This window comes from Vigna radiata, chromosome 2 (assembly GCF_000741045.1).
Source record: "Vigna radiata var. radiata cultivar VC1973A chromosome 2, Vradiata_ver6, whole genome shotgun sequence".
NCBI classification, from domain to species: Eukaryota; Viridiplantae; Streptophyta; class Magnoliopsida; order Fabales; family Fabaceae; genus Vigna; species Vigna radiata.
In genome coordinates this window covers 8,021,398-8,047,278 of record NC_028352.1, presented here as the reverse complement: position 1 = coordinate 8,047,278, position 25,881 = coordinate 8,021,398, and the positions used below count along the sequence as shown (strand labels likewise).

The following is a 25,881-nucleotide window of genomic DNA, read 5'->3' as shown; positions in this document are numbered from 1 at the left end:
ATGCAGTAGCATCAGCACGGTACAATTCTTGGTGGCAGAACATGTAGCAGCACCGTATATGTGGAACCACGGTAGGAGAACCTCATCTATCTATTTAAATATATATCACAGCTTGTTGTTTCTTAACTAAGGGTAATATTAAACACTTTATCAGGTTGTAAGTAATATGTGGATCCATCATGACTGTGCGTTGTAGAACCATCTTGGTCTAGGTGGTTGCAAAACGAGAATGCGAGTGTGCTTTACCCTCTTGTGGTAGAACCTGGAAATTTTCTTTGTTGCATTTGGGTGGTTGCAAAAAATGCAGAGGCAACACCACGGTACCATTCTGGATGGCTGAACCTGCAGCAACAATGTTCTTTGTCACATTTGGGTTGTTGCAAAACATGTAGCAGCAACAGCACAGTACAATTCTTGGTGGCAGAACCTGTAGCAGCACCGTATATGTGGAACTGCAGCAAGAGAACCTCATCTCTCTATTTAATTATATATCACCACTCGTTGCTTCTTTGTTCTCCCATTTCTTCTCTGTCTTTACTTGTATTTTTTTCTTAATTATGGGTAATATATTCAAACACTTTATCAGGCTGTAAGTAATATGTGGAACCGTCAGGACTGTGCGTTATAGAACAATCATGCTCTGGGTGGTTGCAAAACGAGCATGCAAATGTGCTTTATCCTCTAGTGGCAGAACCTAAAAATGTTCTTTGTTGCATTTCGGTGGTTGCATAAAATGCAGCAGCAACACAACGGTACAATTCTGGGTGTTTGAACTTGCAGCAACAATGTTTTTTGTCACATCTAGGTGGTTGCAAAACATGCAGCAACAATAGCACGGTACAATTTTGGGTGGCAGAACCTGCAACAGTACCGTATATGTGGAACTGCAACAAGAGAACCTCATCTATCTATTTAAATATATATCACCGTTTGTTGCTTCTATGTTCTCCCATTTCTTCTCTATCTTTACTTCCAGTTGATTTTTAACTATGGGTAATATATTCAAACACTTTATCAGACTGTAAGTAATATGTGGAACCATTAGAACTGTGTGCTACAGAACCAACTTGCTCTGGGTATTTTCAAAACGAGAATGCGAGTGTGCTTTATCCTTTAGTGGGAGAACCTGAAAATGTTCTTTTTTGCATCTGGGTGGTTGCAAAAAATGTCGTAGCAACACGACAGAACAATTCTGGGTGTTTGAACCTGCAGCAACAATGTTCTTTGTCACATTTGGGTGGTTGCAAAACATGCAGCACCAATAACACAGTACAATTTTAGGCGGCAGAACTTGCAACAACATCGTATATGTGGAACCGCAGCAGGAGAACCTCATCTATCTATTTAAATATATATTACCACTTGTTGCTTCTCTGTTCTCTCATTTCTTCTCTGTCTTTACTTCCATTTGTTTGTTAACTATGGGTAATATTCAAAAACTTTATCAGGCTGTAAGTAATATATGGAACCATCAAGACTGTGCGTTGTAGAACCATCTTGCTCTGGGTGGTTGCAAAATGAGCATGCGAGTGTGCTTTATCCGCTTGTGGCAAAACCTGAAAATGTTCTTTGTTGCATCTGGGTGGTTGCAAAAAATGCAGCAGCAACACCACGGTACAATTCTGGGTGTTTGAACCTGCAACAACAACGTTCTTTGTCACATCTGGGTGGTTGCAAAACATGCAGCGGCAACAACACGGTACAATTTTGGGTGGCAGAACCTGCAGCAGGACCGTATATGTGGAACCGCAACAGGAGAACCTCATCTATCTATTTAAATATATATATCACCGCTTGTTCCTTCTCTGTTCTCCCATTTCTTCTCTATCTTAATTCCATTTGTTTCTTAACTATGGGTATTATTCAAACACTTTATCAAGTTGTAAGTAATATGTGGAACCTTTAGGATTGTGCGTTGCCGAACCATTTTTCTCTGGGTGGTTGCAAAACGAGCATGCGAGTGTGCTTTATCCTCTTGTGGCAAAACCAAGAAATTTTCTTTGCTACATCTGGGTGGTTGCAAAAAATGCATCAGCAAAACCACGGTACAATTCTGGGTGGCATAACCTGCAACAACAATGTTCTTTGTCACATCTTGGTGGTTGCAAAACATGCAACAGCAACAGCACGGTACAATTCTTGGTTGCAACACCGTATATGTGGTGGAACTACAGTAGGAGAACCTCATCTATCTATTTAAATATATATCACCGCCCGTTGCTTCTCTGTTCTCCAATTTCTTCTCTGTCTTTACTTCCATTTGTTTCTTAACTATGGGTAATATATAAACACTTTATCAGGTTGTAAGTAATATGTGGAACCATCAGGACTGTGCGTTGCAGAACCATCTTGCTCTAGGTGGTTGCAAAACGAGCATGCAAGTGTGCTTTATCCTCTTGTGGCAGAACCTGGAAATGTTCTTTGTTGCATTTGGGTGGTTGCAAAAAATGCAGCAGCAACACCACAGTACAACTCTGGGTGGCAGAACCTGCAGCAACAATGTTCTTTGTCACATATGGGTGGTTGCAAAACATGCAGTAGCAACATCACGGTACAATTCTTGGTGGCAGAACCTGTATCAGCACCGTATATGTGGAACCGCAGCAGGAGAACCTCATCTATCTATTTAAATATATATCACCACTCATTGCTTCTCTATTCTCCCATTTGTTCTCTGTCTTTACTTCCATTTGTTTCTTAGCTATGGGTAATATTCAAACACTTTATCAAGCTGTAAGTAATATGTGGAACCATCAGGACTGTGCGTTGCATAACCATCTTGCTCTGGGTGGTTGCAAAAAGAGCATGCGAGTATGCTTTATCCTCTGGTGGCAGAACCTGAAAATGTTCTTTTTTGCATGTGGGTGGTTGCATAAAATGCAACAGCAACACCTCGGTACAATTCTGGGTGGGAGAACCTGCATCAACAATTTTCTTTGTCACATTTTGGTGGTTGCAAAACATGCAACAACAACAGCACAATACAATTCTGGGTGGCAAAACCTGCAACAGCACCATATATGTAGAACCGCAAGAGCATACATACATACATATATATATATATATATATATATATATATATATATATATATATATATATATATATATATATATATATATATATCACCACTCGTTGCTTCTCTGTTCTCCCATTTCTTCTCTGTCTTTACTTGCATTTGTTTCTTAACTATGGGTAATATATTCAAACACTTTATCAGGCTATAAGTAATATGTGCAACCATTAGGACTGTGCGTAACAAAACCATCTTGCTCTGGGTGGTTGCAAAACGAGATGCAAGTGCGCTTTATCTTCTGGTGGCAAAACCTGGAAATGTGGACCGCTCGATTTCTAGTGAGAACAGCTCAGTCTTGTTCTTGACAGAGAGAGGAGGTACCTACAAAAGATACTCTGACGCTCAAGTGAGGCATGTGACTGAAGAGCTTTTCCCTTAATTGAATACCCAGTGAATGGTTATCATTGTTTGAGCATTTGAGAGTAGTGGAGTGTGAGTAAAGTGTACCTGACTTTTGGCCCTACCCTCTATTTTTAAGTTATCTCATGTACCTTAAACTAACACAAGCCCAACAAAATATAAACAGACTTACCTAAAAATCTGGTTGATTGCTCATAATCTGTTTATCAATATCAGATATTCAGATATCTTAGATTTGGTTTATCAAATATCTGTAATCAAATATCTTTGATTATTTTATCATCTGTTGGTCCAGTAATAACTTAAGCGTTAGCCCAATTACCATTTGAAGTAACTGACTAACGCTATAGGCCCAATTAGGGCCCAATACCAATAAAAATGATTTGAGCTGGTTGACCATCATTACAATAATTAATAAAACGAACAGTTTTAATCATTGATTGTTCGGTCTTTACATCATAAGATACATTAGTGAATAGATCGAACGATTTTTATCATTGACCTTTCTGTCTCTACATCATAGATACAATTTCTAAATTTAAAAAATAAATAAATATAATCATTTATTAAAAAAATTAAATGATAATATGAAATATTATTGACACATTAAAAATGATTTAATACGATTAAAATAATTATATTTATTTATTTTAAAATTTAATTATCAAATATATCAATGTATTAAACAAAAATAAATTTTAATTTTGTATAAAAATTTAAAAATTAAAAACATAGATATAATTGTAATTGAAAAATATTATTATGGAATGAATTATAATATTAAATAATACAAGTCTTTTATTTTGTTGACCTTTAAAAATCTAAAGGTCCCATTTACCACAATACCCTTAAACAAATGTACTCATACTTGTCCTCCGTTTCCCGAAGCCTTCAGACGGAAAATCGGAAACGGCTTGTAGCATACCGTTATTTCGCAAACAAGAAAAATCCAAAACTCTAATTAACGGCGCCATCACAGTTCCCGTTTTGCAAACTTCAGTGACAAAGCACTCTCTAGGGTTCGTAATTCGTATCTATCCAATTTAAAAGCTCTTCTCCGAAGTTTGCAATAAATTCGTTTTCGCACCCTAAATTTTCGATCCATTTGGACAACGTTGTACTCCAATTTCGGCAACTTACCTTAAGGTACTCTCCTTCCTCTCTCGCTCTGAAACTCTGTGCAGAGGCAAGTTGGACAGAGATTTTGTAAAATATTTGTTATTATATTCGATTAGGGATTTATGTGAAATTTGATGTGTTGTGGTTTAGGTTATATTAGTGATTAGCTGGTAGAACTGTATAATTGAAACCCTATCTTAGTATGTATCTGTAAATTTGTGGCAGGAAGGGGCACAGATTGGTACGTTTTGTTTGGAAACTGCTATTATTTTTCTGAGATTGGACACTTCATAATTCTCCTTTTTGTTCTGTTCTGCCTTCTCGTTCCTTTGATGCCTAATTGTTTGTTCATCACCTTGCATTTGAGTGGAAAATTTTCATATTTACATTTCATGTTGTTCCTGTAAATCTGGATTTTCATTGACCCTCGTTTGGCTTTGTGTAACATAAGAGCTTGTGCTCGCCAACATGCCTATTGTTCTCGTTTCCTTTCTCCGCCTTCGTTAGTCTCTTTTATTGTGATAATTATGTAGTCATTGACCCTTTAATAAAAGTCTATCGCGTTGCGGCCGTATAAGTCTTGTAACTCTTGTCTCATTGCACGGCTTCCACTGAGATTCATTCGCTGCGACCCCTTGTTTGGCCTTTCTTTTTGTTTCCTCCTTTCGATATGTGTATACTTCTTCCCAGGATTTCTTCTGGCCTCTGTGCCTTCTTCACAGTTGCCTCACGAGCTTGTTTCATTAGTTTCATAAGATGCCTCGGGGAAAAGCAAATTCTTCATCAGCTGCTAAGCCATCTGACTCTGAGAAGCCAGTTGAATCTGATGAGAAGGTTGATTTTGAGGAGGAAAATGATCCAGAGGAAACAATGGAAGAAGAAATTGAGTATGAAGAAGTAGAAGAAGAAGTGGAAGTGGAAGAGATAGAAGAGGAGGTAGAAGAAGAGGAGGAGGACCCAGAGGAGGTAGAGGTAGAAGAAGAGGAAGAAGAGGAAGAGGAGGAAGAAGAAGAGGAAGAAGAGATTGAAGAAGTGGATGAAGAGGATGCCATGCAAAACCATAGCAGTGATGAAGCAAAGGTGGAAGATGAGGACGAGAAGAAAAAACATGCCGAACTCCTTGCTCTTCCTCCTCATGGGTCTGAAGTATACATTGGTGGCATTCCTCATGATGTCTCAAATGAGGATTTGAAATCTTTTTGCGAGCGTATTGGGGAAGTTGCAGAGGTAAGTCTGTGCCATTGTTGCTGTATTGTGCTTATGCTTACATATAATGTCATCCCCTAACTTGAATTTTGAGGAAAATAGGTTCGAGTAATGAAGGGAAAGCATTCCAGCGAGAACAAGGGATTCGCTTTTGTGACATTTAGAAGTTTGGAGTTGGCTTCTAAAGCTATTGAAGAGCTGAATAATACTGAATTTAAGGTAATATGTTAATCTCAGTCATTAAGCATTCATAACTGATATTCCTTGTAAGTTTGTTGCTTTGTTATTGCTACACTAGTATTACAAACACTGCAGATGCTTTATGCAGATACTTTGTAGTTCCTAACTGTTTTAATGATTAATTCTTTAAGGGTAAAAAAATAAAATGTTCTACATCTCAAGCCAAACACCGTCTTTTTATTGGCAATGTTCCTAGAAGCTGGGGTATGGAAGATCTGAGAAAGATTGTATCTGAGATTGGACCTGGAGTTACCGGTGTGGAACTAGTCAAGGTATGACTTTTCTGTTGTGCTGTGCTTTCCATTTCCAAATTAAATTAGTGTCTAGGGATTTTTGTTCTAGTCATTCCTAAATCATCATGAAAGTCATGCTTTGCAAGCTTTGTTATACTGCTTTTGCATTATGCCCAGCTACATGTACACAAGAGTTAGCATTGTGTTTTTTTTTTTTTTTTATTTAATTGCTCTTATATTTCAGTTTGTTCAATCCTTTGTTTCAGGATATGAAGAACACCAATAACAATCGTGGCTTTGCTTTTATTGACTATTATAATAATGCTTGTGCTGAGTATTCTAAGCTAAAGATGATGAGCCCAACATTTAAGCTAGGGGAGAATGCTCCAACAGTGAGCTGGGCTGATCCTAAAAATGCTGATTCGTCTGCTGCATCTCAGGTTTATACTCACATGTCTTCCTTCTCTTAAGCTTGGTTGATAATTGATAGTTATGGTTAAAGTCATGAGAAATTTTTTAGCTGACTTATCAGTACATTAGGATAAACCCTTGAAGGATATTTGTTATATTATGAATTTCAGATTTCCATTAGTGAAAACTAGTTTGTATTGCTGGAGAGATGGAAGTTAAGGTTTGCTTATTGGGAAAGAAATGGAGGATAAAATGGTGTTATTAAAGGTGATAGCGATTGAGGACAACAACCACCTTTTAACGGGAACTGATAATAGTATGAGCAGTCATGTACTGACTGTTAGGTGTTAGTGTAATAATATCCGTCATGTTGGCAGTTATGGGTAGAAATTAAGGATTAATGGTGTATTATTATAATATGTGCTAGAAAATAACTCACCTTGCGTCAGCAGTTCTTTATTAGAATTAGATACTACTGTGATGACAGTTATTCGTAGAGAATAATTGATGGCAGTTATTTAGTAGTAGTAGAGTGTGTAATTAGGCAAAGGGGGTATTTGCAGTTTGTTTGCTGAGAATAATACTCTGTAGGATGTCTTTCGGACAGCAAGTTGTTGCTGCATTGTTTGTGATTTCATGTTCAGCATGTTGGTTCACCAATTGGTGTTCTATCACCTTTAGATTCCAAAGTTTTGAAGATCAAGAAGAGGAAGGTTGTTGGAATTCAACAAACAACCATTACAGCCAGATAACAAAAATAAAGAATAAGGTTAAATGATCAAGATCCACAATCATTATTGTGAGGAGAGGCAAAAATGAAGCAAAACTAGTGAGAAACAGATACTGAAATAGTCAAGATTCAAGATCTTGGTCAGCCAATGGAAAGAGTGGAAATTTGGGTTAAAGAGACCATCTTCAACAGAAAATTTCCCTAGGACAGTGCAGTGGTTGTCCTTGTGGATAGCACGCAATGCTGGATCAGAAGGGATGGAACAGGTGGCAGCCATGGAGGTTTGGGTTTCATGCTGTCTGGTCAACCCTCCACTGTCAACCCCTCAGACTGACTTGGACCATCAAAGTTGGGTGATCTTTGGATCTCATGTATGCTGCTGACTTGTCCACTGCCAGATCTACCAAAATTGGTGCACTGCCAACAGGAAGAGAGTAATTGGACTGGGGCATCATGGGAGATGAGTTTCAGGTTTTATGAACTTGGTAGCAGAATGGTGATAGATTATGGTCATGGAGGATCTTACTGCTTTGGTACTTTGATGAAAAAGAGTAATTTTTGTTTGGGGTAAAATAGTTGTTTTCTTTGGTTCAGTCCATCTTTCTTTATATGTCGTGGGTGCATTGAATAATACGTACAAGAACTAGTCATGGACAAATTAATTTATCACTACTCACTACTTTTAAAACTATAGTTGACTAATATCCTAACATGAGCTATTTATGCCAATGGATGTTGAAACAGTGTTTTTAGCTTTACAGGAACTGCACATAGTCTATTATAACTTAGTACATTGAGTGCAAGAGCTAATTAAGTATTAAATGCTTTACTACATTCATTGTTATAACTTATGAGTGACTAATATTCTATCATACGATATAGGTGAAGGCAGTATATGTGAAGAACCTGCCGAAGAATGTGACTCAAGAACAGTTGAAGAAGCTTTTTGAACGTCATGGGAAGATAACAAAGGTGGTTCTTCCACCAGCAAAGTCTGGACAGGAAAAGAACCGAATTGGCTTTGTACATTTTGCAGAGAGGTCAAATGCTATGAAAGCACTGAAAAACACTGAAAGATATGAATTAGAAGGTAGCGTATTGTCCAACCTTTTGTGCTTGTTTTGTAAATGTTTGTCAATATTCATTAGCTTTGTTTTGTTTCAGGTCAAGTTTTAGAGTGCTCTTTGGCAAAGCCACAGTCTGATCAAAAGTCTGGAGGGTCAAACACACAGAAACCGGGACCAGGATTGCTTCCAAGCTATCCACAACATGTCGGTTATGGTTTGGTTGGGGGTGCCTATGGTGCACTTGGTGGGGGATATCCTGCTCCAGGTCTTGCACAGGTGACATTTTTTTCATTTGTTTTTTCTATTAGTTATCTTTAGCTTCTTTCCAGATCTAACGTCACTATATTATGATCTGCATTTTTTTGTTAACAGACATCACTAAATCCTTATCGCATTGCATTTAAAGATGTTTAATATATTTTAAATCACGTTTGAAATCATGCATGTTAATATCTAAGCAGCATATGCTACCCGAAGTGTATTTACATACAAGGTTTTCTCTGTACTATATATGTGCCATTGATCCATTATCACATCTACTATCTATTAATGAGATTCTGATGGCTGGAGTTGTATCTGCTGCAGCCCTTGCTATATGGAGGAGGTCAAGCTCCCGCCGGAATGGCCATGATGCCCATGCTTTTGGCTGATGGACGAATTGGATATGTCTTGTAAGTAGAATTGTTGCTCTAAGTGTATTTAGCTAGTTATATCGTTATGATGTTTTGTATGAAATTCCAATGGAAGAATGCAACACCTAATTGTCCGAATCCAGGGCCTGAGAATTTATTTAATTACGCAGGCAACAACCAGGAATGCAACCACAAGCCCCATCCTCACATCATAGAGGTGGTCGGAGCGGTGGCAGTGGGGGTGGCAATAGGAATGCTGGCAGTTCTGGTAAGGGAAGGCACAATAATGATGGTGGTCAAGGGCGCAGATACCGCCCATATTAGCGGTCTTGATATAGATAGATAATAGCACTTCCTTTTCTCAAATGTACTTGGGGCTTTATAAAGCTCATTTATTGCATCAAAATGTGCTATATTTTTTAATTAAATATTTATTTAGTGTAGATTAAATCTTGATGTCAAGGCGTTTAATGTGTAAGTTGAATGAATTTGGATTCTTCCTGTGTTGATAATTAAAGACTTTTTTGAACGAAAAAAAAAAATTGATGCAGTTCTTTCTGTGTATTTTTATCAGAGTAAAAGCCAATGGTATTCCTTCAACTGCCATAATCTCTTGTAACAGCCCACTGATTTAATTTTTCATGCATTTATTCTTTGATATTCGCTTGCATGGACCCATTATATTTGAAATACAAAATTGTTACAATTAAAATTATGTACACCTTCTAGAATATATATTAGAACTCCGGTCATGGCATTCCAATAACTCAGTTAAAATTGTAGTAGGGATAATTTTCTTAATCCTTATATTCATAATAACCAAATGCAGTCAACTTGCACAAGCCCAGTAAATACATAATCTAGACGAAAACAGCTAGTATCAGGTATTGGTGATAATGTTTTAAAAAAAAAATATATTCAGTTGTTAAAACTAATCATTTATTTAACAAAATCAGTTTTCTAACATTTCCTACCTTAACATATCCAAAGAGGTTTCATTCTTGCTTAGTCTGCAACCATAATACCGATAATGATACTAACAACATTTTTTTAACATTTTAACATCATCTATATATCATTTTGTGATTAATCCATGTTGACTTTTATGATTATTATTATTGATTGTTAAGGTCTTGTTCTCTTGAGTGGATTTGAGGGAGAGTAATTGAGTGAATTTGAGAGGATTTGAAAGTAATTTTTTTTGCTCTTTATTTGAGTGAATTTGGAGGTAAACGAATATGAATTTGGAAGTAAATTTTTTTAATCTACCATATAAATTAAATCTTACACTAATTCTCACAAACTTTACTTCCAAATCCAGTCTCTTTAACCTCCAAATTCACTCAAATAAACAACAAAAAAAATTACCTTCAAATCCTCTCAAATCCACTCAATTACTCTCCCTCAAATCCACTCAAATGAACAAGGCCTAAGTAATTTTGAACCAATTACAAAATGACACTTAGATAATATTAAAATATTGTCAAAAAAATATTGTTAAAGTATCATTATCCTACCTATAAATAAAAGATAGTACAAATATATACACTTAAACTATCTGATTTAAACTTACACTAACTTTGATCCAAAACAAGTATTATTGATTAAAATTTATTAAAGATCACAAAATTATACATCTTCTCTTTTTCAAAGATTCACATTTATGATTTAAGTTTTCAAAACATTGTAAATAATGATAAAATATAAGCTTTCTTGAGATCATCCTGCAATTTTGTGCAGTTTCCAATTGTGAAAGAATGTAACTCATAAATATTTAGTATCCTTTCTTGCGTAAAATGTTCCTGTCATCAAGAATGTGAGGTGAGTGATTTACTGAATCAAAAAGCTATATTAATAATACCAATTAAGTAGCATCCAACTGATAAGGGGTCATACACATTATCAACATACAAACTTTAAAGCTCTTGTTAAGTCAGAACATAATGCCGTTGCCTTCATCCCACTAAATAATTGGTCTTATTCATCATCCTCCTCGCCCTCACTTTTATCAGAATCCTCCGCTTTATCAGGTGACTCATCGTTAATGGAAGCCTCACCTTTGTCAGATGACTCAACTTCCAATTTTCTTTTCTTTCTCTGCTCATCTCCCTTTCCCTTTGACACTGCCGCTTTCTTTTCAACATTCTTCTTTCTAAACTCTGCTAAGCAACGAAGAAAAAGTATTAGGCTACAAATACACAAGCACATAAAATTACCTCTTCCAAAACTAACATTCTGTCAAGTGCAATCATTAGTAAAATCAATACAAATATAAAACTACATACATAAGGTATTTCCAATATGAAAAATAAATGACATAATCTTATTAGAAATTACTAATGCAAAACATTGTCTTGTATGTTTCAAATGTACAATCCCTCTTCTAGTCTCCCGCTGTATATATGTACTTATTTATGAATAAAATAACAGACCTCCTAATATTTTTGAACCAAATCTTTTCCACTATACTTCATATCTATAATAGCTTTTGGTTTCAAATGTGAAAAAAAAAATTAAAACTATTTAGAGGAGCTTCAATTTGAAAGTGAATATGTATCCACAGTTAACTAGACAATACACGACCAAACATGCACTAAAAGTAACTAATCCTCAGGCTCCACTTCATATCTTGGAACCTATTACTTTCCAGTAGACTAGTTAACAAACTAGTTAACAAGTCAGGATTATATGTTGAAGCTGATAAAATGAAAAATACTTAATTTCAATAAAGGAGTCAAACAAATTAGAATAAGAAGAATGTCCAAGTTGGACATATAATTGAGATTAACTCATATATCTCTCATATGGCTCCTCTCTCCCCATAGAGAGAGAACATATCAAGTGAGAGGATTTTCATTATGAGTGATTGAAAGAAGTGAATATTAGCCATGATTTTAAGTGATCATACGATCTTCAAACTGCTAGTCCAATTTGCTCCTCTGAGTATCTCGTTATGTCAAAAGTTCTGACTTTTAAAACAAGGTAATTTCACAAGAATTTGACAAGTTCCAAAAAGAGAATCACAGCTAGTAGAACCTGATCTTTGGTGTTAACAAACCAAAACATTTTAAGAGACTAAAAGTAATTTACCTTCAAGGGAAGCTTTTAGAGGGCGAACAAACTCAGAGAACTCAGTTTCTTCAAGAGCTTTGAAAACATCTTCAGCACTGACAATCTGTCTCTTTGACTCCTTACATATGTCATTAGCCCTAAACCACACCCATCACATCAGCTAAGGTCACACACATTCATACCATATCGTTCCATAAAAACTTCCATCATTGTTCTGCTTTTTCTATCTTTTTTTTTTCATTTTTACTTTCTTCCACTGTTCAAATAATATATTTATCAATCATCTAATTCGAATCCTAAGTTTTCTAAGTAGGGGAGAAGGGATTCGAACATCAAAATTGATAATTTTTAGTGAAATTAATTAGGGGGAAGGGTTTCGAGGCCTTACGTGGCGGAAAGGTAGTGGATGAAGATCCTACCGCTTTCTGAGAATGCGAGAAGACCATCTTTGCTGACAGAAATTTCTCCTTCTTCAGAGCATCGGGACAGTTTATCCTTCACAACACGGCGCACGATAGACCGGGGCAGCTCCTCCGCCTCAGCCATTCTGTTCTTCGAATAGGAATTGGGAATTGGGAGGAATTTAGGGTTAGGGTTATCTAGTTACACCTCTTTTCCCGCCACTTTCAATTTTTTTCCCATGCAATAAGTGGCATGGTGATAAATTGTAATTATTAAATTAAATTTATATTTAATGCACACAAATAAGATAAAATATCAGAAAATTTATATATTTGTATATGAATATAAAATAAAACAATAATTAAAAGTTTTGAGGAAAGATATCTGTGTATGAAATTAAGTTAAGTAAAAAATATATCTACTTATACACAAACAAAATTTCTTGTCTTTAAATTTATACTTAAATATTTTATTTTTTTTTATTTTGTTTGATCTTGGTTCCAAATTTTATAATTTATGTTTATTTTAGTTTTTTTATAATGTCATTTAAGTTAATAACAAATTAGACTAATGAACAATGTTTGAACATGTAACATTCCAAAATATATTATGTGTATATACTAGAATGTCTCAACTCATGATAAAAGAAAGCAATTAAGAGTATAAAAATGGTAATATTAATGGGTACAATTATCCGAAATATAGAGGAAATTTAAAACTTAAATGAAATCCTAAGAGTCTTCCAAAATGCACAGAACCTGAAGATCTAAGGATGTGTAGAAAATATTCCCAAAATACAAATCAGGTTGAAATAAAAGCTGAAAGTTTTTCAAAATAAATAAGTTATCTAAACTGGACTAGTAGAAGTCCTAAGAACTAGGGATCGGGTCTTCTTCGTTCTCTAATGCGTGCTCCGGTGGAACATCATCAGCTACTGCTCACATCCAAAGGATTGGATGATCATCGCAAGGAGGAAGGCAAGCACATACAACACACACAATTGCAAGGGTAAACTAGGTTGAAAAGCATGCAAGATAAGTCCAAATTTTAACTAACATATACTTAACACTTAACAGTATGCATACAAGCAAGAAAATATACATTTTATTATATTATACATTAAATGGAATTAACTATCATGTTATACAATCACACACACAACATGCAAAAACCATAACACAATACAGACTAAGACCGAACACATTTTGTTGATACTAATGACCAACCACGTGATTTGACCATCCGGACTAGTATGAAATGTCGAGTTCCAGGGGTTTGTGCACTTGTTGTGGCCCTATTGCTTTGCAAAGCCATTGCCAAGGGGTTTCACCCGACCACACACAAGTGTAAGCCCTTTACCGAATAATAGGCCTCCACGTAGCACCTATTACTAGGACCTCCTGCTATTCTCACCACATGACTCATCACTCTCTAATTGAGCATGGATGGTCATTAGAATGTCAGGATAAACCCCATCTCGAACTCTGGCCATTCATACAGTCAATCACAACAACTACAGGGTACCACCATGTAATCTCCCTTGAGGATCATGGAATTACGTCCATTAATCATACTTTTAAATTTGAAACACAACTCATGATTTTCAACGTTCATACACTTATACATGATCATACATTGTCATTTGAATCTATACAGATCATATATAATTCATACATACTCAGACATTACATACTTTCGCAGAAACATCATTTATTAATACAAATTTCTTTATAGCATTTTATTACCAGCACTTGCTTAATTTAAAAAGCTTGGAGACCCTCACCAATGAATCCGGAAGGGTCAAAAACCCCCAGAATGACTTAAAGAACATCCAAAACGGATGTCCGGAACCCCCAAAACGTCAAAAACATTAAAAACACTCAATCTGTCGTAGAAAATTCGCTAAGCACACACCCTGTGGTGCGCTGTGCGAATTTTTCCTGCCAGTAACCCTTCACAGAGCGCACAGAGTGCGCTAGGCGACTCTGCATAATCTGCAGCGCGAAATTCTGCAGATTTGAGGAACTCACACACCCAAAACTTACTCTAGGCCATTTGGTGAATTTCTAACACTCAAATTTCGAAGTATAGGTTGAATTAGACTTGTCTAAAGGTTCACACACACTCCTAACATCAATCTCTAGTAATTATGCATCAATTTAGGATCTAAAGTTTCAATTTCAGTTACTAAAAGATTCAATTTCAGATTTACCATTTGGAAAGTGTTTCAGGCCATTTTGATGCTACTAATAAGTCATATTTGATTTAACTAAGTGACTCTATCATTATAATAACTGAACTGATTCCCCAATAATCTACATAACTTGAAATCACAACTTCCAAACATTCAACTCACACACCATCCTATTTTCATACCAATCCAAATTCATATCATTCAAAATCACATAGTTCACAGTAACTTAAAGCACACATTCAAGTATATATATTCATCATTTCAATTCCAACGGTTACCACAAAAAAAAAAATACACATGCATCAACTTAAAGCCTTTAAACAGTATAAACACAATCAAATTAATTTCTACCAACCAAAATTAAACCTAGCTTCCCTTACCTTAAATTTCCAGCAGCTAAACTCAAGAGGAAATCCAAAGGCACTCTAGAAAAACTGACAGCACCTATAAATCCCCAAATTGGAGATAGAATTAGTCTTTAGGACATGATAGGAGCTAGAATTTGAGAGAAAAATGCAGAGATCGTTACATGCAACAAGATGAATTGTATGTACACAGCTTAATAGGTATATGGAAAAAGGGAAATAAGCTCACCAGTAACAGAAAAAGGAACATTAAGAATATCGCCTTTGAAGCCTAGATGGTCTAGGAAGCTTCTGATCAAGAATTTGTTGGTTAGATTTTTTTTTTTTTTGGAATGAAAGGAGAGTATGCTGATCCAAAAAGAGAGAAACGTGAGAATGATGCAGTGGTTTTTCAGATAGAAATGAGTTCAAAAATTCAATTTTGTTATTTTATTGAGACAAACATTCAGCCTCTGATGCCACATGTGTTCCTCAAATGTTAATGTAGTTTAATAGATTATGCTTGTATGGCGTTGTGAACAATATGATCTGTGGTAATTGTCATGGTGAATGAGTGATTTTGACCTCAATAGATAACGAAAAAGCTAAGAAAAATAAAAAAAAAATGCAAACAAATTTAATTCAAAAATTAAATTATAGTTGCCACAAACAGCTCAGAAAAAAAAATAGTTATCAAAACTTAATAGTCATCCTATCATTTTCCATGTTTTAAACCTTATATATTAAAAGTATTATATTAAAATAACATATTTCAAATATAAGAGCACATGTTTTAGTATTAGTATGCACACATCTTTCTTTCTGAATGACTATAAATTGAATTCTGAAAGATTAAATCAAAGACTTTACGATTACTGAAATTAATGGCATTAAATAATGTAATATTTAAAATAAAATACATTAATTAAAATAATAATAAATTTATTATTAAAAATGCTTATTTTCAAATAAATTAATTTAGGATATTAGAAGTTTTAATAAAAATAAAATAAAGACAATAATGTTTAAAAATGGTTGCAATGATAAATTATTTATTCCAAGGTAGAAAAAAATATCAGTGTAAAACTAGCATAACAATAAAAATAAGTTTCACTCATTTATTTTTTCTTAATAAAAAAATACAATTAGAAAATTGTTAGTATAATAAAATTAGTTAAAATTATTATTAAAATTGTCAAAACATAAAAAAAAATGTTTATAACTTTTTATTAAATTTTATCATATTATAGTTATATGATAGAAATACTCAACTTTTGATCAAAAAATAAAGTAAAATTAAATACATTGATTTTTATTTATCCGAGAAAAAAAATTCACACTAATATTTTCAACGTGGTGATTAACACTATTTGAATATTGGTGTTATATGTGGAAACGAAAATAAGATTTAAAATATTAATCATTATTTCATTGGTTCTGAACTTGACAAATGGAAAAGTAATTTCAAAGATAAATCATCATTTTTCTTGGATTTTAATTGAAAACTGTACATCCAATAATCTCACAGTTGAGATTATCGTCTTCTATCTTTTCGGAGTTACATTGCCAAGGAGTCATAATTATTTAGTAAAAAAAAATTATAAACAAATTAAAAAAAATTATACTAAGTCTCAATAATTTTAACAGTAATTTTAGAAAATTAATACAAATAATTAAAATTGAATGTTACTAATTAAATTAAAATAACTTTTACTAAGTTAATTGGTTAAAAGATTATTTTTTTTCTAACAGGCTGTGCCCAGATTAGTTGAAACAAAAGAATGAGTAGTTTTTGGTGATCATTGATAACAAAAAAATTAGTTTAACTACTTGGTTTAAATGGCTACCTCAAAATCCAATATTTTATTCAATGGATCCATGTACATTATAGTCTCTTATTTTCTGAAAATTAACAAATAAACTAATAGTTGTTACAAAAATCACTATACTCTTTTTTTACACCTCCAATTTCTGAGATTTATTTTGGTTTTTGATAAAAGTGTATGAATGATTTTAACAATGATGTATCTTCCATTTCCTTGGACAAATGAAAAGAAAGTTGAGATGATTTAGTTTCCTTCTCCCTGCAATAAAAACCAATAACATGTAAGCAAATAATTTGACTTAGAGATTAATATTCAACGCAGTAAAATATCTGAAGAGAAAAAAGAAAAAGCATAATGCTTTAACAATATATATATATAAACACAGTTTTGAAAATCTCAGACTTATAATGCTTAAAAGGTACACATTTTTTTTATTTTCACCTTTTGTTTGAAACATGGTGCAACAATATTTTTTGTTATCAATAATACTATATCAGAAAAAATAGGTCTTTTTAATGCACCAGAAATTCTGGTATACATGGAAATTTTCCAGTGGATGCTTTTGTTTTACCTGTCAATTATCTTATCAGGTTTGGAGCAATAAGGCTATAACCAATGCATGCAACAATTTACTTTCGGGACAGAAACATGTCATGTTCATGTCCAAAAGCTATTAGCAGCTAGTGTTGTGAAATATTCCTCATGGTTTTGGTCCAGAAAAAGCAACAAGAATAATTCTTGATCAGGTTCCTTGATCGAAAATTTTAGCACTAAAATGCTTTTAGTTGTTTAGTCATATCTGATACTCAAGCACATAATTATCCAACACTGTCTTTTGACATTGAAACAATTGACACAACACATATGAGCATGAACATGACTTCACCAGTAGATATAGGCAAAATTAACCTTTTTAATGTTTATTCCCACTTCAAGTCAGTTAGGTATTTTTCATTAGTCTAATCTCTTTTTCAAGAATATATATTCTGATCTTTGGTCAGTTAACATATCACCACATCCTGCATCTGAAATATTGAAAAAATAGACTTTTTCCACATTCACTGTTTGTTTCATAATAAGTGAACTAAATGGTTTAAATCTGATACATCAATCATTGAAAAGAGGTGCATGGCATGGGAAAAAATGGCAGGTATGATTATGAAAAAATTATGGAAATTATTTGAACAAAAGGGAGATATATGAGAGATAAGATTAACAAATCAGAGCCATGGGTAAAACTTGTGGGGTTTGAAATTCTAACAAGAGGTTCTGAGGGCTTTTCTTTTTAATCTGATGCAACTGATTTGGACTTTTGTTCAGCTGAAGACAAGAAGAATTTCATTCACAGAAAAATTCATATGCATGATTGCAAGTGGGAGATAAGGAAGATGGAGACTCATTATCTTATTTTAATATTCAAAGAGTGATGAAGGTTTTCTTGGGGTGGTTAAGGTCGGCACAAGAGTCCACTTGTGACATGTATGAATTTGATTGCATTTGACAAGTTCTACTTTAATTGATATTTTGACAGAACCTCTATAATAATGTTCCAAAACTTTTCCATTAAATTATTTTGTTCTAATTTGTACGTAACTAGAAAGTTAAGACATCAACATAAATTTTCCTTTGAAGAAGCCTTGGACTAAATTTTCTCACACAACCATATTTTTTTTCTTCTTCTGTCATTTTTAATTTGTTGACATGTTAGAATAAATGAATGAATCCATTAAATGTTCAGTAGTAATCTTCATATCTAGAATATGACGTATAAGGTTTGAGAAAAAAAATATCAAAAGCCCTATACTTGCATTGTATGTTTATATCATTTTAACTCACTTTTGGTTTCAGTATTCATGTATCCCACAAATACTGAAACAGTACCAATTACCTTGAAAATAAAATACAAGGAAAATTATTCAAATGGAAAAGAAAAATACATGAAAAATTAAATTTTTCTCACCTTAATAGCTTTGTATGACAAGATATGACGTATGGAAATTCCTCTGTTTTCTTATGAGACTTCTCTTCTTCTGATCACCATCTTGAAAGCTCCAAAGCAAAGATGAAGCTTACAACTATGCATACAAAAAAATTGACTGGCAAAATCTGCAGATTAAGAAGATGGAGATACATTAGAACTACTCAATCAAAATATATAATCTACCAGCCAGTTATTAAAAAAATAGGTGAAAATTTTCAGTAGTAAGTTAAAGTTCCATCCTGTGTATACTTACATTGGATTTAGCTGCCATAGGCATTTGTGGAAGATAACCCTTCAATCCAATGTTGTAAACTGGAGTACCATTAGGATAGTAAAGGCCATAGTTTCTCTCTGAAGCTGGACCGGGTTTCAAATCCTCATTAAAAAGTGCAAAAACATAAATATCAATAGGAACAGATGGTTTTGCAGGAGTGCCTTGTTTCTGCTCTATCCTCTTGAGCAAGTTACTATTGTACAGTTCTGCATTCTGTGGAGTAGCTCCAACCTCTTCAGGGTCACCATTAGAAGGCCAACCAGTCTCAGAAATCCTCACTTGAATGTCATCATGCCCCATTTGTTTGATGGCAGCATAGACAGCATCAATTTGAGCATATAACATGTTGTCATAGTGCAAATTGGTATTTGGATCAACCGTGCCTTGATTTGGCTGAAAAAGAACATAGTTTAAGGGAACCACATCTGGGTTGTCTTTGTATGTAAAGAAAGGGTATGCATTGATTAGGAAAGGTGTGTTGATTTGAGCATGAAAATCAAGAAGGGGTTGGATATATTGTGCAAGATCTTCCCTAAAAGCCCCAGATGAAGGAGGGTAGGAATTGGATAATATGTTGAAGGAATGAGCAGTTGTGACAGTAACTTCCTGATCTAGTCCAAGATTAACAAGGGCATCATGCACAGTTTGCATTGCTGGAAGGAGGTTCAACATTAGCTGAGTATCATTGCTATTGAACACCTCATTTCCCACAGTGATGCAAGTGATTTTGGTCTGTGAGAAGTAAGGTTGGACATGCTGCTGAATCCAAGTTTGAGCTTTAGAAGGGTTTGTCATGTTCTCTAGGTACTCATTCCCAAGTCCTATAACGAATTCCACATTGGTTTCTGAGAAGGCCACCAAAACATTTGGATCAGCATCATACAGTTTGATCCTACTCACATTCAAAGATTTTATAAGAACAGCTACTTGAGATGGAAGAGGTAAATTGTTGGCTATCTGTCCGTAGTTGATTCCAAAACCAAGGCCATGGATTTTCACTAACAAATCTGTAAACACATTTGGAAGAGAGAAAAAAAATCAGCTTAAAAGTCTTAATGCAGTTTCACTTGCACAAATGATCAAACATTGAATCGACAAAGCTCTCTAAGTCAGATAAAACATTGAACAAAGTGGAGAATAGACACTACTCCAAGTTGAGAGAATGAATTGGCTAAAGCAATGGTTGATTCCTCATATAAAGCTATTCTGATCACAACAACCCAAGAAGAGTACATAGAATGTTCCATTTCCAATATATGAATAGAATAAGACTATCTATATCAAAACTTTATTTTCTTTCCTTCTCTTTTCTTTTTCATCCACTTTTCTGGAATCAAATGGGATCAAGCACAAGTAGACAAAGCAGATAACAAACCCGAAATGGAGAGAAGAAACAAAATCGTTGATACAAAGAAGGAACAACTTGTTATTACTGATCTGATCATCATCATGGCCAAGGACCCCAGCTCAGAGCACCACAATTTTAGGCACAGAAACTGAGATAATGCAACACTTGGCCACCGATACAGCTTTTCATTACATGTGAGAATCAGAGCTTTTCATATAGTATACACTCACACACACACACGTATATATATATATATACATATATAAATATATGTATACACATACTAATCATTGTTAAATGAGAATCAGGGTTCTGTTTCCAAAAGCAATGCTATTATAGCTGGCAATTTTCTTACATCATTCTCAGAATACTGTTACTGAGATAGATAATAGAACAAAAAACAACATGCATTTGAATACACTACTTGTTCTTTTTCTGTAAACAAGTATGAATAGTGTAAAAAGGTAACAAAAAAATTGATGTTAACAGATATGACGTGAAGAAAGATAAGAAATGCAAAACAACAAAAAGTAAATAAAATAAAACAAAAATAGAAACTCTGTAGATGAAGCATGCTTCTCATTGTAAGTGTGGGTCCCGCTCTTTGAAAGTGTGGACCAGTCATATATTAATTAGTTAGAAAAAGATATTTTGATATATATTTTTTTTGTATAATATTGTCAAAAAAATTATGATAACTTATCATTGTGCAAATAATTTAATCAATCATTATTATTTTTTATTCAAATAAAGCTTAATTCAATTTTACCCTTCTTTGATATAAAGTAACTAGTATCCTAAAGAATGACATGTTTTACCAATTACAAAAAGCTTGTATATTAAATTAACTTAGAAGGCTAGTGTTTATTTTTCTTCTTTATTTATAATATATCTTTTATTTCATATATATATATATATATATATATATATATATATATATATATATATATATATATATATATATATATATATATATATATATAGCGACTTGCATCATACAAAATAAATGCTTTCTCACATGGCTACAGCTATGATCAGAAAGTAACATGCATCACTCTTTATAACTATTCTCTCACAAACTGATGAGATAGCAACACAACCTTAATAATCATTTATTTTTATCTTTTATGTATGAGATATGATGTTGTAACACTTATTCAATATTCAATTAGATTTTAAGATGAGTATTATCTCACTTATATAACAAATTATTTTATAGTTAATCAATATGAATGTTTAACACACTTTTCAGTCGAGAAAAATGCACATTTCGTACATGGAATAAATATTTGTGAATAATATAATATTATTACACAATAGATTCAAATAAATCTAATAGTATTATTTTAGTCATTGAATTTATATCTAACTCAAATTAAAAAGAAAAAACGTGAGATTTTTTTCACATATATGATGTAAATTAATTTTATTTTTAGGAAATCTATATAAATTATTGAGGTTAATGATTTTCTTTAACTTTGAAGATATCAAAGTGTCACAGTGAAAACAAAAACTGGGAAGAAAAGCAAAGCCACAAGACTTTGAACGTTAAATCTGCCACTAAAATGGCCAGATGTTAATTGATTAATTAATTAATTAATATATGAAATAATGTTAATTAATGGTTTTATATTAAAATGAAAATGTTTACATGGATCTTAGTGAAACGCACGTGTTGAGCAAAAGGTGCTGCATGAAAGCCGCTGATATTATACCTTCGAAGTGGGACGTGTTTGGTGTTATCTGAAAACCGATCTTTCGATCTACGTAATCGGATCTAATTCATTCATTATACAAAACCTACAATTGTAAACAATAAGTTATTTTTTTTTAGAAATTACTAACAATATAATTAATAATTCTTGGTTCTATTATATTTACGGTAAAATATAATATAATTAATTTTAATTAATTAAAGTTATATAAGTTTATATAAAAGGTATTTTTAATTGTTTCAAAGCAAACATACATATATAAATATATTTTTTTTATTTCAAATATTAAAATATTGTTTGTTTATTTAATATAAGAGATTTTGGTAAGTTAACAATAATGTTACAAAAGGTTATTGAAAAGTTAGAGAAAATAAACTTAATTAATAAAGTCTAAAATTATATCTTAATTGCTTTTTATTTTTAAAAATTTTAGATGTTTAATGCTTTATTATTTGATAGTTGATATACTAATGTAGGAATAAGCAAAATAAAGTGTATTAACGGTTAAAAACTGTTATGATAAAAAAAATATATAGTAGGTTGTCGAAATTGTTAAACTGAAAATAGATGAAGAAAACTGAATTATTTTATTCTACAAAGCTACGCTACACTAAATTATATTTTGTTCTATAAATTATGCTATTATTTTTTAAATCTTGAAAAAAAAAGAAAAATTAACATTCAATAGGCAAATTTGTTTTACTCAAACGAGTTTTCACTAGGTTCGACTTAGTTTAATTCGGTCGAATTTTAACCAAGTTGATTTGATTTAATTTGGAAAAATTTTAGTCGGATTTTCTTGGTCAAATTCGATCGAATTTTGATTGTGGTTAGCTCAATCAAATTCGGAAAAAATTTTATTGGATCGACCTGGTCTAATCTTCTAGACAGACTGTCGAATTCAACAAAATTTTGGTCGTGACAGACTCAATCAAATTCAACCAAATTTCAATCGAGTTTGACTTGGTCAAATTCGACCAAATTTTGGTCATGGCTGAATCAATTAAATTCAGCCAAAACTTGGCAGAAGCCGACTTAGTCGAACTTCAACCGAAGTTGAATAGGTTAAATTTAGACAAAATTTTGACGAGGCCGACTTGGTCAAATTCGGCTTGATCGAGAATGACTTGGTGAGTTTGACCAAATTTCGATCACGACCAAATTTAGTCAAATTTCGATCATGGTCCGGTTTGGTCTATCTCAACCTTTGGCCCAATCCAATCTATCTTGACTTTCGACCCGAACCGACCTATCACCACCTTTGGCTCAGGCTAACCCTCTTGATTTTCTATCTAGGTTAGTTTATCTCGATCTTCCGTTCAAGCCGGCTCATCTCGATTTTCTGTTTTCGGTCTTGGTCGCCTGTCTCGACCTTCTGCTATGTATTTATGTGTTACTATATATTTCATCAACAAATTAGTTTTAAGTAAAACATATTTAGAAGTTTAGGTTTTTCAAATTAAACTATAAAATGGTTTGGTTCAACTTTTATATTAAATAATTCAATATTAATATAATATAATATAGTTATTTAACCCTTCATTTTAATTTGGTTAATTATGTTCACTTTTATATTTATGTATTTTTTTACCTAAATAAAATAAATATTAATGCTTATTAAAGTTTGAATTAATATGAACTTTTGTAAAATTCTATGTTTATTAAAAAAATCCATTTTTAATTCTAAAGTACTACTTGTGCTAACGGTCGTGTAATAGAATTCGAATTTATTAGCCATTACAATGGATTATAGTTGTCAAAGACTATATCAATGCCACTATATTATTTAAATGTCATGATAATAACTGTGGACGAATCTTAAATTTAAAACTTAGGTATTATGTAACTTATATTGAGTTTAAGAAAAACAAATATTTAATTACAATAACTAAAATAGTTTTTAAAATTATACAAATTTAGAATGAGAAAAAATTATTAAAGTGTGGGTCTAATAAGGTCTTACCATTATAAGAAAACTTGTGTAAATCTGAAAAATAATAGGGCATGAGGTGACTCAGTTAAAATAAGATAAGATGTAATAAGTTATAAAATCTTTGAATCAAACATGTTTTAAAGTTAGAGTGGGTGTGAAAAATTACTTTTACTTTAATTAACTTGCTAAATATGACTAAAGTTTTTTTATACCTAAAATTATTTTGATAATTTTTAATTTAATCATTTAAGCTAGCTAATAAATTTTTATTATTACCCTCATATTTATTTACTTGAAATCCATCTTTGTAATCTCTTTTCTTTTTATTTTAACATTGTTTTGCTTACTAATAAGAAATAAGAAATAAATTCGTTAGTAAGGAAAGAGAATGGTACATGTATAATGCTTTGTTTGGTTGGGTTGTAAGAAATAAAGGATTGATTTGGAGTGACCTAAAGAGAAAGTGAATGAAAAGTGAAGTAGTATGATCTAATCAAAAGATAATGTACTTAAGTAGAAAGTTTATTTGTATATGCAATTGATTTGATTGAATTAATGAAGGTTGATATATATTTTTTAGAGTAATGTTAAAATTTTTCTTAGGTGAATTTCATAAAATAAACCTTTTCAAATAGGTCATTAATTAATTAAAGACTAATTTAAATACTATTTCTTTTAATAATCAGAACCTTAATAGTTCATGATAAAATTTAGTTTATGAAATAATTATAATTTTTTATTTATAATAAAAACTATTTTAAATACCAATAATTTTTAATTTATAAATTAATGTAAAAAATATAGTGGGTAATTATTTTTATCTTCATTATTAGTTGTTATTTAAAACTTGTCCGAATAGAAAAATGTCCATTCCAACATCGTGGTAAAAATAAATCAATTATTAATATACATGATAAAAATGAAAATGAATTGAATCTGTATTAAAGAAAATAGGTTTTTTTTTTTCATCACATTTTTAATTATTAAACCGACTTTACAGATTAAAATTGCATATATAACATGCATACATCTTGAAAACATGTCTGTTTATGTGATTAGGGGGAAGAAAAAGAGAAAAAGGTGATTTTGATTTTGATTAGGAAGGGTTGGTGGAGGTAGAAACAACCACCATCAATCACCGGAAAAACATCTACCAAACAGTTCCTACTTCTGATATTCATTGTACCAAACAACTTTTGAAATTTTCAACTTGTCCTCACCTAATAGGACCATAGTAATAATAATACAAGGTAGAAACCACCTGAAACCATGATTTCAATGTATGTCATCCAATTTATAGATACTACTTACAATTTCTTTTATTTTTCTATATTATTTATGCTTCTACCCTTACAAACTATACATGTTTTAGCTTACTGCATCTATTGAAAAACATTAACCATTATATTTTACACTTATTTAATGTATTTGTTCTATAAAATTTAATGCTTTAATCAATAAGGATGTAACTAGAAAAACATTACAAATGTTTGAACGAAACTAAATTACTGAAAAACTATCTTCTTTATAATCCATTTTTGGGGGAGAAGGTCAAATCGTTGTACTCGGGCCTTTCCATGTTTATAAAGATATCGTTGTTTACTTCCTGCACCTCCACAATTTCTTCACGCACCCCCTCAATTTTTCAAAAGGACCATTTTACCCTTAGCAAAGGTGATTTCTGGATACTCTGGAACAATATTTCTAGAACGAGATTAAA

General features: G+C 32.6%; 3 protein-coding genes across 6 annotated transcripts; 1 reads left to right on the top strand and 2 right to left on the bottom strand.

Annotated features, from left to right (window-relative positions):
• Positions 1–4,325: 4,325 nt before the first annotated feature.
• Positions 4,326–9,614, top strand: LOC106756310 (heterogeneous nuclear ribonucleoprotein Q). 4 transcript variants are annotated; one of them, XM_014638689.2, is made up of 10 exons: positions 4,326–4,580; positions 4,779–4,794; positions 5,301–5,780; positions 5,862–5,978; positions 6,131–6,271; positions 6,499–6,672; positions 8,256–8,463; positions 8,538–8,716; positions 9,026–9,111; positions 9,243–9,614. In XM_014638689.2, exons 3-10 carry the CDS (start codon positions 5,310–5,312, stop codon positions 9,394–9,396), a joined length of 1,530 nt encoding a protein of 509 aa, XP_014494175.1. In that variant the 5' UTR covers positions 4,326–4,580; positions 4,779–4,794; positions 5,301–5,309; the 3' UTR covers positions 9,397–9,614. The 4 variants fall into 4 exon arrangements, with proteins under 4 accessions (XP_014494175.1, XP_014494173.1, XP_014494172.1 ...); XM_014638687.2 differs by having other exon boundaries at positions 5,244–5,780; XM_014638686.2 differs by lacking the exon at positions 4,779–4,794.
• Positions 9,615–10,901: 1,287 nt separating this feature from the next.
• Positions 10,902–12,761, bottom strand: LOC106755835 (DNA polymerase epsilon subunit 3). The gene is made up of 3 exons (XM_014638052.2): positions 12,533–12,761; positions 12,163–12,281; positions 10,902–11,231 (listed from the first exon to the last, which is right to left on the bottom strand). Exons 1-3 carry the CDS (start codon positions 12,688–12,690, stop codon positions 11,050–11,052), a joined length of 459 nt encoding a protein of 152 aa, XP_014493538.1. The 5' UTR covers positions 12,691–12,761; the 3' UTR covers positions 10,902–11,049.
• A 4,316-nt stretch (positions 12,762–17,077) lies between these two features.
• LOC106755569 (glucan endo-1,3-beta-glucosidase 14) lies at positions 17,078–20,756 on the bottom strand. Its single transcript, XM_014637743.2, has 4 exons — positions 20,541–20,756; positions 19,145–20,172; positions 18,871–19,016; positions 17,078–17,168 (listed from the first exon to the last, which is right to left on the bottom strand). The coding sequence occupies exons 1-3, from the start codon at positions 20,614–20,616 to the stop codon at positions 18,945–18,947; spliced, it is 1,176 nt and encodes a 391-aa protein (XP_014493229.1). The 5' UTR covers positions 20,617–20,756; the 3' UTR covers positions 17,078–17,168; positions 18,871–18,944.
• Positions 20,757–25,881: the final 5,125 nt, after the last annotated feature.

Coding starts and splice junctions, on each gene's coding strand:
- LOC106756310 (XM_014638686.2), top strand. CDS start 5,310: ATGCCTCGGGGAAAAGCAAATTCTTCATCAGCTGCTAAGCCATCTGAC. Junction 5,781..5,861: donor GTATTGGGGAAGTTGCAGAG/GTAAGTCTGTGC, acceptor TGAGGAAAATAG/GTTCGAGTAATGAAGGGAAA. Junction 9,112..9,242: donor GGACGAATTGGATATGTCTT/GTAAGTAGAATT, acceptor TTAATTACGCAG/GCAACAACCAGGAATGCAAC.
- LOC106755835 (XM_014638052.2), bottom strand. CDS start 12,690: ATGGCTGAGGCGGAGGAGCTGCCCCGGTCTATCGTGCGCCGTGTTGTG. Junction 12,282..12,532: donor ATCCACTACCTTTCCGCCAC/GTAAGGCCTCGA, acceptor GGTGTGGTTTAG/GGCTAATGACATATGTAAGG. Junction 11,232..12,162: donor TCTAAAAGCTTCCCTTGAAG/GTAAATTACTTT, acceptor GTTGCTTAGCAG/AGTTTAGAAAGAAGAATGTT.
- LOC106755569 (XM_014637743.2), bottom strand. CDS start 20,616: ATGATGATGATCAGATCAGTAATAACAAGTTGTTCCTTCTTTGTATCA. Junction 20,173..20,540: donor GTTTCTTCTCTCCATTTCGG/GTTTGTTATCTG, acceptor ATGTGTTTACAG/ATTTGTTAGTGAAAATCCAT. Junction 19,017..19,144: donor CTATGGCAGCTAAATCCAAT/GTAAGTATACAC, acceptor CTTAATCTGCAG/ATTTTGCCAGTCAATTTTTT.